At 38.3% G+C, this 13,530-nt stretch overlaps 1 protein-coding gene across 7 annotated transcripts in view; it reads left to right on the top strand.

The window, feature by feature from the left end:
* Nucleotides 1–13,530, top strand: part of LOC126335214 (nuclear distribution protein nudE-like 1) — a 161,136-nt gene that overhangs the window by 124,736 nt on the left and 22,870 nt on the right. For all 7 annotated transcript variants that reach the window (XM_049998237.1, XM_049998241.1, XM_049998235.1 and 4 more), the window contains exon 7: nucleotides 10,508–10,608. In XM_049998237.1, coding sequence (XP_049854194.1) covers nucleotides 10,508–10,608 — 101 coding nt within the window. The remainder of the gene's footprint in view (nucleotides 1–10,507; nucleotides 10,609–13,530) is intronic.

The raw sequence follows: 13,530 nt of genomic DNA, 5'->3' as shown, positions 1-13,530 counted from the left end.
CCCCCCTCGCAGGAGTTGTCTTATAAGCATTCAGTGTTATCAGTTAATGTAAGTTAGTGAAAAACTACTCCAGTTGCTGTTGAGAAATTTTGAGTCCACTACTGGTTTTGAGCTTTATAGTACACCATTTTCAAGTGGTTCTGAAAAATTATGCCATAGAGAAGCAACATCTACACTGTAGTGTTATAATTGAAGGCTATTGCAAACCTAAATAAACCTCAGCATGAAGGCAGGATTAGCCAGGTGAAATGCATACTTGAATTCTCATCTAATAGTTAAGTTTCGACTCATGAACTTACGTAAAATGTACTGCTGGAAATTGGTGATAAGTGTTTTACAGATAATAGGTTTGTGATAATATGCAACCAGCAAATGTAGAATGTCTGGTTAACTTGGTTCTGCACAAGTGACTGACTGGTGGTATTTTAATGTGTGTTATACTTGCTCGAGATGCAGAGGGCTAAGTTTTACTTTAGTTTTGTGTGTGTGTGTGTGTGTGTGTGTGTGTGTATATATATATATATATATATATATATATATAACAGAAAGAAACTTCCACATGGGAAAAATATATTAAAAACAAAGATTCCAAGACTTACCAAGCGGGAAAGCGCCGGCAGACAGGCACATGAACAAAACACACAAACACACACACAGAATTACGAGCTTTCGCAACTGGCAGTTGCTTCGTCAGGAAAGAGGGAAGGAGAGGGAAAAATGAAAGGATGTGGGTTTTAAGGGGGAGGGTAAGGAGTCATTCCAATCCCGGGAGCGGAAAGACTTCCCTTAGGGGAAAAAAAGGACAGGTGTACACTCGCACACACACACACACACACACACACACACACACACACACACATATCCATCCGCACATACACAGACACAAGCAGACATATATATATATTAGAGGGAAACATTCCACGTGGGAAAAATATATCTAACAACAAAGATGATGTGACTTACCAAACAAAAGCGCTGGCAGGTCGATAGACCTGTGTTTGTTTGTGTGTCTATCGACCTGCCAGCGCTTTTGTTTGGTAAGTCACATCATCTTTGTTTATATATAAACAATTTGCTCACTTACCCTAGACTTAAATGTCTATAAACTTACATCAAAGGCTGTTTGGCAGTTACAGAGAATTAAAAATATGAAAATAAATCTTTATTCCTACAAAAAATCCTTTACAAAGAATGTACAGTTGTCATGAAGTTGTGTAGTGTACCAGAAATTTTACTGGCTTCATAAGAACTTTATATTAGGTCTGAAATGAGTAACTGTACGGCAGGCAGCATTTATGATTATGATGTGGCTGTGAATTCTATTAGAACAATATCTTTGCGTAAAATACTTCTGAAGTTTGAATGTTTTTTTGGCTGTGCTATATAAATGCCTTGCTTGGGCATATTGTGTGTACACACACACACACACACACACACACACACTTGTGTGTCCCTTAACAAATAGATTTCATCAACCTACATAAAAGAGAGCTATATCGAAAATTCTGATGGACAAACATCTGCATTGTGAAATGAAATATCTGAAAAGTGTGTTTAGGCCAAGCGGCTATATATGGCGTGAAATAAAGTCTATGTTTACAGCATATGCACACAGATTCTTGCTCAACTTATATATAATCACAAACAAATTTTGCCCCTCCAGTTGTTGGCAGCACAACTTGCAGCAGCTCTTTGTCAGGTGCGGAATTTAGCTAATGTATCAATTGCCAAAAAAACAGTGATGGTAATATTACAGCCTACATGGGACAACCAGGGCCCTGAGTTGCAGAAGTTTACAATATAGGGTATAACAGGAGGAATAGCCAATAATCAGAGATCATTTAAAGTCTTGGTAAACAAGGGCTCACGGCAGGAACAATCATTCAAAATCTTAGTAAACAAGGGCTCTAAAATGCATACCCAAAGAGCTATGAGCACTTTTTAGGTAGAAGAGATGTCGTTCACCACATCAAAGATGAAGCGGTGCTCACAACTTTTAAGGTACCCATTTCAGAGTCTGTTTCCTAGACTTTTTTGCTTCAAATGATTGTTCCTGTTATCTCACTGAATATAGACCATTCCTCTTGGATCACCCTGTGTGCTTTGGGAGTGTGTTGGTAATCACAAGTCAGATTTGCTGAGTATACTCAGAACAGAAAGCAGAAATCTCCTGCTGGCAGAACATAACTTGATGAAAGGGTTTAAGCTTAAAGTGTGAAACTTACGTTACACCAACCAGTAGGCTCTCATTATCCAAGGCACTAGAACTACATATCAGTGGCTATAATTTATTAAAGACAATGGGTACATGTTGTGTGGTGGTTGGAAAAGCAAGCTAAACAGTGAGTGCTGTAAGTGGGAAAAGATTAACAAATCTTAGTCTAACAAGCTATAGTTTGGATGGCAGTTCCCACACCTCACCATGCAGATCAGTTTGGTGTATTTCAGCATCATCAAACCCTGCCTCTTGTGCCTTGCAGTTGTGCCCTCGCTATGATGTGATCGTGTCATTGGTCATTGAAAACTGTTAAATTGTATGCTTTTTGGAAGCGTTCGCAATGGTGAAATCAACCATTTCTGTTCCTGATTAAAGAGGGTCAAAATAATCTTTAGAAGGTACAGTGTAATTCATATTTGAACCTGCAAGAACCGTTTTGATGCCTTTAATGTGAATGACTATTTTGAAACTGGCTTGTGAGTTAAGTATCAAATATACAGCAGAATCTCCTTCTGACATTCACCTGTGGTGCTGTTCAAAACGAAGTGTCCCCCCCTCCTCCTCCTCCTCCTCCTCCTCCTGTCAGGAAAGAGACCCTATCGTGATGTTCCAACTCAGGTTTCATTAGCAGCAATACACAGCCAGGTAAATGTTATTTTCAAGTAAAATCCAGACACACATTCTTCTACCAGAACAGCAAGTATTACCAGCTACCCTAGTGCAGAATTTAGCAAAAATATTTTGATAGTAACTGGGAAGACCAAGTGTCAAAGTTCTCCCTTGAAAACCCATTAGTGACTCTGTGCTCACCTTTAGTAAAATCACTTGAATCACAGCATACTAGCTGGTTTTATGCGATACCGAATTCATCTCATAATGTTGCAGTACATTTTGTACCTTCATTGTGTGAAACACAGCTCTGGATGTACAATTGAAAAATGTCTTAGTACTTTTAAAAGACCAAAAATGAAATTTTACTGTATAGTTACAAACATTCTGCTTAAACCTGTCAATTATTTCCTATTAGCAGTCACTTCTCAGTAGTGCTTTACAGACACATACTAAAGTGGAATACACAACAAGGTGACATCAGCCATTTTGCTGTGTCATAATTATGATTCATGAAGACAGCATTATCACATCATTTTCATTGCAGCTTTTTGTTTTACACACACACACACACACACACACACACACACACACACACACACACACACACACACACAGCATAATTAGTAGTATCCAAGCACCATCTGAGAATAGTTGTTGCCACATTGAATATGCTTTGTGGAGCCCATGACTTTTCACAGTTGGCATGGAATTGTGTTGAATGGGTCATTATACATAGTTGAAACTTCCTTCAGTGAGTTGATTGGATGTGACAGAGCAACAAAGTAGTGTAGATGATACCAGGGCTCCTACATGCACTTGAGAGTATTTCTTCACTGTTAAAAAGAAGGGAGAGTGCAGCAGAACTCTCAAAATGTAAACAATCAACAGGGTTATGATTCCATATGTACTTCTAGAAAATGTTGGACTTTAAATTGTATAAGGTGTTGATTGCTCTGAAAAGTGAGGTGTTCCTTATTTGTTAATAATCTTCGTATTCATTCACTAACACACTTACTCAGTGGTGTGAAAAGAATCTATTCTTTGGTAACTTTGAGATACTCAGTAAATAGTGTCCATTGCTCATTTCAAGACTCCCACCTCCTCCATCTGTCCTGAAATCTTTTCAGCTATTATTGACTAGATTACTGGTACTTAATTTAGTGGCCAAGACTGCGATGTATTGTTCAGTTTCAGTGCTTTGCAACTGACAGGATACTAATGTCTCTTGAATTTAAGGAACATTGATTGTTTGCTTGTAAATGCAAATCGATGTCGCTTTTCAGTAAACAGCATTATGAAAGGGTATTTGCAACTTACCGTAAAGCTGAAATGTTGAGTTGCAGATAGGCATGATGAAAAGATTGTTACACATTTCAGCCAGACTCTCCTTTAAAAAGGAGAAAATACACAAACAAGCACACCACATGCGCACATGATTGCTATCTATGGCTGCTCTGGCCAGAATGCAACTGTGCTGTGTCGAATAAAAGCAGCAATCCAGAGTTGGATGGGGAAGGGGGAGGGATATCAGGGTTTAAGAGAAGTCAGCATTGCATGGCAGATCACGTGAGGACTAGATCATGTCTGGACAAAAGGCTGCCAGGCACAGCATCAGAAGGCTGTAGGGGTTGGGGGAGGGGGGGGGGGGGATGGAAAAGAAGAGGAGCAGACTGGCAGATGTATCAGCAGAGTGTGGTGTACAGTGAGGGTGAGGGATGTGAATTAGGAGGAGGGGATGGAAACTGTTTTTTGGAGGGTGTGGGGACAGTAGGTTACTGTAGGTTGACGCCAGGATGATTTCAGGAGCGGAGAATGGTTTGTCAGGATTACTTCCACCTGTGCAGTCAGAAAAGCTGGTGATATGGGGGAACTAGTGACCTCAGTTGTGAAGCAGCCGTTGAAATCAAGCATGTTATGTTCAGCTACATATTGCACCACAAGGTGGTCCACTGTGCTGTGCACAGTTTGACAGTGGCCATCCATCCTGGTGGAAAATCATGCCAATATAAACAGCTGTGCAGTAACTGCACATGACTGTTTTCACAGGCTGTATGATCTCTAATGGGTAGGATAAACCTATGACAGGACTGGACTTTTGCTTGAGGTTGGGTTTGGGAGTGGCTTAGGGATGGACTAGATGTTTGGAAGTTGAATGTCCAATGGGCATCACTTAAGGGAGAGACCTTGGGTGGGATGTCCCTCATTTCGGGGAGTTATGTTAGGTAAATGAAGCCATGGCGAAAGATGTGGTTTAGTTGTTCCAGTGTCGGGTAGTGTTGAGTGACAAAGGGGTTGGTGGGAGGATAGGGGGTGTGTGTGGGGATATGGCACAAGAAATCTGTTTGTGAGCAGTAAATCTCTGTCTTGCATATTACCCTATCTTCCACCTCAGGTTTTCAAATCTCGTCCAGTGTAGTTGTTTCCTTCTCGTCCTGTCTGGTAAATCCCCTTGACTCTGGGTTCTGGGCGACTTTTCTGAATTCTCTCCATTTCCTAAACTTAGCCAGTCCTTTTCCTTCAGCCCTCTTCCTTCCCCTTCGACCCTTCGCCACAAGAAGGACCCACTGGCTCTGAAAACTTGCAAATTTCATTGCCTTTATATATGCTTGCTCCTGTTGCCACTTGGTGCGATTGTTTATCTATCCACTAACATTATATTTTCAGCGATAATGTACAGTGTCATACACCAAAGAGAGATCAGCAAAACCCCTTCCAGCAATATCACCATGATGAAACCCATTCCTTGTCACTATGAAGAGTCTGTGCACAACATTTTTACTTTGGGCTGAATCCAGCTTGCTGTGGAATTAGGAGAGGTTTGATGACTAGTGTTATGTAATTCAGAAGCATTCTTTCCAAAATTTTATACAGACGAAATAGGAAAGTGATTGGTCTAAAATTCATTGGCTCTTACCAGGTTTTAGTATTGCTACAACTTAGCCTTCCTCCATATTTTTGGGATTTGTCATTGTTCTAGGTGATAATTGTAAAGCACAGTGTCAAACACGAAAGTGTAATGTTCTCTGTTTTCAAGAAACATACGGGAGTAGCAACCAAAGGCAACCAAAAGTTCAAATGTGTGTAAATTCCTAAGGGACCAAACTGCTGAGGTCACCAGTCACACACACACACACACACACACACACACACACACACACAAGGGAGGACTCGAACCTCTGGCGGGAGGGGAAGCGCAATCCGTGACATAGCACCTCAAACTGCATGGCCTCTCTGCATGGCGCAGCCAAAACTACCAGGAATGCACTTGGTAGCTAAAAAGACTTGTGAGAAGTGTGGCAGTCCTTTTGAACAAAATATAATGTCTGCTATCACCACAAACAATGATTTAGAACTCTTATTTGTTGAACTGTCACACTGTGTCATAACATCTATCTATAAATCTCAGTGTGTTCCTATCTACCTTCCTAACTGGGCTTCAGCATGGCCTGAAAATATTGATGTTATTGTCAGTTTTTTCAGTAGCTGTAGCTGGCTATGGGGATATAGTGAAGACAATGAAGATGGTGAAGCTGTAATTATGTGAGCAGAATCAAGCCAACTGTCCTTAATACATAACAGCAAACTTCCCACTTCTTTTAATAGTGGTCTGTGGAATTGTGGATACAATCTGGATAACACTGTTTGTTGTGAGTGCAGCCATATGACAGGAGTGTGTGATATCTTTTTGCATCTCTCTACCCAGCACGCAACATAGGCCCCTAATGTGCCAAGTCATCCCAGCAGTACACCCACTGTTTATACCATTTAGGAGGTGCTCCAAGTTACAAAAGGTAACTGGGTTAAAAACACCTGATGTACAGGATGTATGAGACAGGCAAAATACCCTGAGACGGTAAGAAGAACATGATTCCAATTCCAAAGAAGGCAGGTGCTGTCAGGTGTGAATACTGCCAAACCATCATTTTAATAAGTCAGAATACTGACTCGGATTATTTACAGAAGAATGGAAAAAACAGGTAGAAGCTGACTTCAGCTCTGGAGAAATGTAGGACTGCTTGAGACAGTGCTGGCCCTATGACTTATCATGGAATGTAGACTGATGAAAGGCAGACCTATGTCTATAGCATTTATAAACTTTGAAAGAGCTTTTGACAATGCTGAATGTACAAAACTGATATTCTGAAGGTATAGGGAGGAAAAGGTTATCTGCAACTTATTAGGAAACCAGACTGCATTTATGGGAGTCAAAGAAAATGAAAGGGAGCAGTAGTTGAGAAGGGAGTGAGGTTTGTAGCCTATCCCTGGTGTTGTTCACCTGCACATTGAGGAAGCAGTAAATGAGGAAACCAAGGAGAAAAGGATTTCAAGTTTAGGGAGAATAGGTAAAAGTCTTAAGGTTCGCTGATGACATTGTAATACTTTGTGACACAACCAGGAGTGTAGCCTTAACTAAATCTAGCAAGGCTGAGGGAATTTGGACAGGAATTGAGATGGTAAACAGTAGTTGAGTTATGCTATTTGGACAATGAAATAATTGACATCTGAGTTAGAGGTGTAAAAAGCAGAGTGGGAATTGCACAAAAAGCTTTTCTGAAACATTTTTAAATGTGGTGCTACAAAAGAATGCTCAAGAGTAGCTAAGTAGAACACACAACTAATGAGGTGAGGCTGAAATGAAGTTTATGGCTCAAATTGCCTAAAAGAAGGAGGGACCAATTGGTAGGACACATCCTGAGGCATCAAGGAATTCTCAATTTGATAACGGAAGGAAGGATGGGTGGTGAAAATTGTAGAGGGAGATCAAGGCTTGAATACAGTAGTAGTTTCAAGTGGATGGATGTAGCAGTAGTTACGCAGAGATGAAGAGGTTTGCACCAGTGTGCAGTGCTGTGTCAAACCAGTCTTCTGACTGTTGACAATGAAGACAAAATAGCAACAGCAATGACGACAGCAGCAGCCGCAGCAGCAACGACAACAAGAACATTTTCAGTGTTCAAGATTTGTCTGTATATGGACTGTTGTATGCCAGGAACTTCATTGTGGGACCAACATACTGACTGTTACTTGGTAGCTATTGGATATAAGGCTGTTATTGTTGATGGTGAACAATCACTTAGCACAGTCGGTTATCATGAAATGGAAGACAGAGGAGGTGTAAAAGCTCAAAACTTTTGAAAGTGTGAACATGCTCCAGCTTACATAAATTATCAAACATACATGGTATCGAAGCATAATTATTGTGTTTCTGTTTTGATCAATCTGTCCAAGTCTGGTCTACACTATCCATGCAATCTTTAGTCTGTTTTCTTATTTGTCTTTTAGCTACTGTACTGTGCTGCTACTGATTTTTGTAACCTTTCCAGATATTCTGATGATGAGTGTTTTCAAAACATGTCAATAAAGCAGTTGCATTACGTCTGGTGACTATTAAATATTTATCCAGCACCCATATCAGCCCTGTTCAACATTTTGAACTAATGTGCCATTGCTCCAGCCATTGAACGTTGTATTTGGTGTAATTGGTACAACTGGTAAAGTGATCATGAGATAACACTGTGTTTCTTAGCTGAAATGGCCATGTTGTGGTGTGCTAGATGTCTTCATGCTCATGAAATGTCTAATAACTCCAAAGAAAACAATTGCTAAAGGACAATCCCCCCCCCCCCCCCTCTCTCTCTCTCTCTCTCTCTCTCTCTCTCTCTCTCTCTCTCTCTCTCTCTCTCTCTCTCTACGTGTGTGGTAGGGGGGGGGGGGGGGGTGCTGTATGAGTGGGTGTGTGGAATGTTTATAGGGACATAAAAGTGGATGTTAATTATGTCTGATGATGGCTGAAGGAGAGAGAATCGCAGTGTGTTGATGTTGAGTTTGTGGGCTGCCCAAACAGTGCAGCAACCTGTGATTATGTACATTGTTATGAAAATGAAGGTTTTTGTGACGTGTATTTAGCTTTAAAATGAACTTTTTTTTTTGTTGCTTTTGCTCTGTCTTCAGAAGGTATATTTAATAAATTCAGTCCATTACACTGTTATCATTTTCATCCTTCTTAAATGATATGCTATAAAATTGAAAGTGTGATTACTTTGTTTGTGCATTCCACAACTGTTACATCTTCTAGAAGAGCAAAGAGAGCATTTTACAGTAGCAGACTGGAAACTGAAGTTAAAAAGGAGTTCTTGTATTGTCGATATAGCTTATTTCATATGCCATGTTGTTGTCAGTGGCAAGACATCTCTGCGCATTTGATGTGTGTAGCAAATCTTTGACAATGTAAAAATGTAACATTATTGTCCAATTAAAAACGAGAGTATCTTTGTATGTATACAGAGAGAAAATGCAGTCATTAACAAGTACCATAAAATTATTGACAGATATTGTATGTAAAATGCGCGCACACACACACACACACACACACACACACACACACACACACACACACACACTTGCTTCCATATTTGAGTTTTAATCATCTCAGTGAAATGCCGTTACTGTTACTGTGTAATATTTCCATCTTTCCTTTCTAGTATCCAGATTTCGTTTTTTTTTTTTTTCAGTTTTGGCAAACAGCATGCAAAGGTTAACTTGTTTGTTAGAATTTTAGTTGGAACTGTAAATAGTTTCATATTGCTTTTGCTGCAATCTGGTCATCAGTCCCCTAGAACTTAGAACTACTTAAACCTAACTAACCTAAGGACATCACACACATCCATGCCCGAGGCAGGATTCGAACCTGCGACCGTAGCGGTCACGCGGTTCCAGACTGAAGCGCCTAGAACCGCACGGCCACACTGGCCGGCTCCACCACTTCACTAGTTTTTGAATATTCCCAATTTATTGTATAATTGGTTGACTGTGTTTGTGTTATGAATATATTTAAACTGTTTAGTATCTATATTGTTCCTACATTGGTTAAGTGGAACAATTTTGCCATCTTCTAAGATATATTTTTTTCAAAAAGAGGTTGGCATTACATTGACATGAATTTTTTTAGGTAAAATAAAACATTTGCCCTTCAAAGTTATCTTGATGAGAATAGATGTAATATTACAAAACTGTTTATAGACAACACCAAGAACAGCTAAAGTGGCTGTGATACAACGAATCTCATTATTGCACAAACGTAGTGGAATAAATGACAGAGTAAGCTCAATTTGAGGACGAATCTAAAGTAAGTTGTTACACGGGTATGTGTCTTGTGAGGACAGTGGACAGTTAAACAGAATAAGAATAAAGGGATTTGAAGATTGCCATTACTCTATATTGATACACCTTTAGCCATAGGATATACATTACCAGCATTAAAATGACACACATTAGCACCTAATCATACAGCTATGTGTATTTTGAATGTTATGAAAAACATTATATTATGTTTTAATCCTATAACTAAGTGAGATGGCACTGGATTCACATGGAGAAGGACGATGGTTCAAATTCGCTGTGGTCATCCAGATTTAAATTTTCCACTTAAGGCAAATGCCAAAAGGGTCACTTTGAAAAAGACGTAGACAGTTTCCTTCTCCATATATTCTCAGTCTGGATTTGTACTCGATCTCTTCTTCTTTCATTCAAACTCTGAATTTTTCAACTGAAAAGACTCTTTTGTTTAACTGATTAGTTGAGAAATGAATATCATGCCTTTTTATATCCGGAATTCGTCACTGGAAATAATCCCACCAAAATGGATAAATACTAATCTTTTGTTTGTTTGTTTTACAGTGGCTCAGACTGTTGGAAATCAAACAACCGTAACACCACTCGCACCTTCCAATAGGATACTTGGAATGAACATGGTCCATGACCTGCTTCGCAATATTGGCGTGAGTTTGTCTTTGTTTTAATGACCTACCATAAAATTTGGAGTAGTTTTTATAAAAAATAGATGTTAATCAGAGGTAAAGTTCTCTATCTGGAACTAGTGTATTGGCCATAATCCTCTTTTATAGAACATTACATTTGTATGATGTTTTTTGTGTGATCAGTGGAAGTTGTGTACTTAGTATTGATGCATACAGTCAGCATAAATCGTGAAAGAAGTGATTTACTAGTAGTAAGATAAAGTGATGTGGCACTTCAGTGTGTTGCTAACTTATATTGTCGTAGTACCTGCTGTCTTTCTCCTTCTTGCGTTTGTAGAAGCATTTGACATGGATTAATTAATGAGAAAATGGACTTTGTTTAGTGGTAAGCTCTTTGCTAGCTGTTTTCCAAGATAGTAGAAAAAGAAGTGATTTGCTGTCTTAATTTTGTGCAAATAAAAATAGTCACAGTATACAGATTGGAGCACTATTGATAAAAATTTTGAAAATTGAGCTATTAACTTTATAATTTGAATACTGTTACGGATACAGTACTACTATGGACCTCAGGTGCTTGTAATTTTGCTGCACCATCTTTAAATTTGTGTGTTTATTAAACAAAAGCTTACTCTAATGTTAAATCATTGGCATGTTGTTACACAAGACTTCATTACTTGAGAAAACAGAATGCAAGGACATGTACTTTGTGGAGGTCTGATCACAAAAACTCACAATTAGTTTCATTGTCTTGTATTTAGATTTAATGATTGTAGAATACATTTATTTCATAAGACCACATGCTTGTGTTTTTCCATCAGTGTTTCTCAGTCTGTAATGAAACAAGTGTTCTACATATAATCTTACAACTTCCCTCTCGTTGATTCTGTATCTTTCAACTCTGGAAAATATCTTCTCCCTTTCTCTTTTTATGATTTTGTAACACACAGTTTACTCTATACTATTACGCCATTGTAGGTATTGCGAACTGCAGAAAGTAATTGTATTGGATAGATCTTCATGAAAGTTATGGTGAAGGAAAGTTTGTATGCAATGGTAAAGAACAAATTCCAAAGTAATGAATTCACTTGAACCATTTTCCTCTCTTTAGCACCATTTTAATATTCCAGCATACATATGTAAATTTCTTGTAAGGTCTTCAACTCCCTCCTACAAGCTGCATCTTTGAACATATCTGACTTATTTCTGAGAAAGATATGTAGGATCTTGCTTAGAATCAACAAATTCATATTTGTCAGTATCAGTGAAATACTCCAACAACCATGTAACTGAGATGTTGTTTTATTTTATTTTGAAGGCTACAAGTTTTTTCATTCCACTACGCCATCTTCAGGTCCCTGCATAGTAAAAACCGTATAGAAGTAGTGTATATCAGGCTGTACAAGGCAAGCTTACAGAAAGTGAAAGGTGTTCATAAAAGTGCTTAAAGCAACAAAATGAAAGTAATGGTGTTAAACCAAATCACTGTGCACATCCAGCACAATAGTCTAAAACATGTGTACACATTTGTTAGTCATAAAGCTATTTAACACTTCTGATTTATGAGACAACATGCAAAAACATTATAAAGATAAGAACTAGACAGTGCACAATCGGAAGTTCCACTAAAACAAAGATGATTATTATAAGTATAAAATCTTGTATAAATCTTACAGATAAGGAAACCCCTAGCATATATAAGGACATACCTTCATTTAAAGTAAAATGTCACACACTAATCTATGAAGGCCATAAATATACATATTATTGTACTTCATAGATTACACAGTGATTTGGTTGAATGCCATTACTTTCACTTTGTAGCTTGAAGTACTTTCATGATTACCCTGTACTTTATGTAATCTTGCCTTGTTCACCCTGATATACGCTACATGTACAATCTTTTGTTATGTAGGGGCCTGAAGATGGCATAGTGGAATACTGAAACTGGCAGCCTTCAAAATAAAATAAAATGACATCTCAGTTACATGGCTGTTGGAGAATACCATTGATACCGACAATTACTTAACCAGCCGTTGTCCCTTGTCCATGATGGATCAACAGAGACAAATTCATATAGCCATATACAGAAGCATAGCAGCAATATAATTTTGACAATATACCTTACTGTTACAGCTAATAATGAGGTTTCATAATATTCATAAAGCATTAGATGCATACTCAGAAAAAGCAGAAGTTCATACAAACCTTGTGCCAGCTGTGAAGATCTTTTATTATAGGGTGAATGTATTTGCAGATTTGGTGTGTTATCGTTTCTTGAGTGAGATTTGATCTGAAGGAATGGTAGCACAAAAATCCACAGTATAGTGTTGAGAGTGTACATATCTCATAAGAAAGATTTCATTATATCCCCTGAATGGTGTTCTGCTGGTGAAGAAGCTATGTGCATATCTGTTTGCTCAGGATCAAAAGTACTTGAAGGAGGAAATTTCAAAATTATGTTCGGCAAAGTTGAAGCACACATCTATTGGCTTAACATGTTTGTATAAAAAAACAAGGATTCATCATTATGTCAGCTGTACATTCACCTGACTGTACGTGAATTTCTCAATTGCTATGCCATAGATACAGTGCAGTAAGTCTTACAATAAATGTAGTTGTGTTTTCTAGTTATCGATGGCATACATCTGTGTTTCAGTACTGTTCAAACAATAACTCTTCATTACATCATAATTTCTGTGGTTCTTTTTTTTTACTTGTAAAAGGCAGCTACATTCACAGTATGTTATTGATTTGGAGGAACTAGAGTAATGGCACAACTTCAGTTTGGATTCCTTGCATAAACCTGAGAGTTATAATAATTATTGATATGGATATTTTATTTAGAATGTGAGACTATATCTGAAGGTAACTCTCTTGGAAATAGAAAACGACAAAATATGTAGAATATTTTAAGTTAGGCATGAAGACTGTTATTGTGACAAG

This window comes from Schistocerca gregaria, chromosome 2, assembly GCF_023897955.1.
Source record: "Schistocerca gregaria isolate iqSchGreg1 chromosome 2, iqSchGreg1.2, whole genome shotgun sequence".
NCBI lineage: Eukaryota > Metazoa > Arthropoda > Insecta > Orthoptera > Acrididae > Schistocerca > Schistocerca gregaria.
This window is presented reverse-complemented; position numbering and strand designations above follow the sequence as displayed.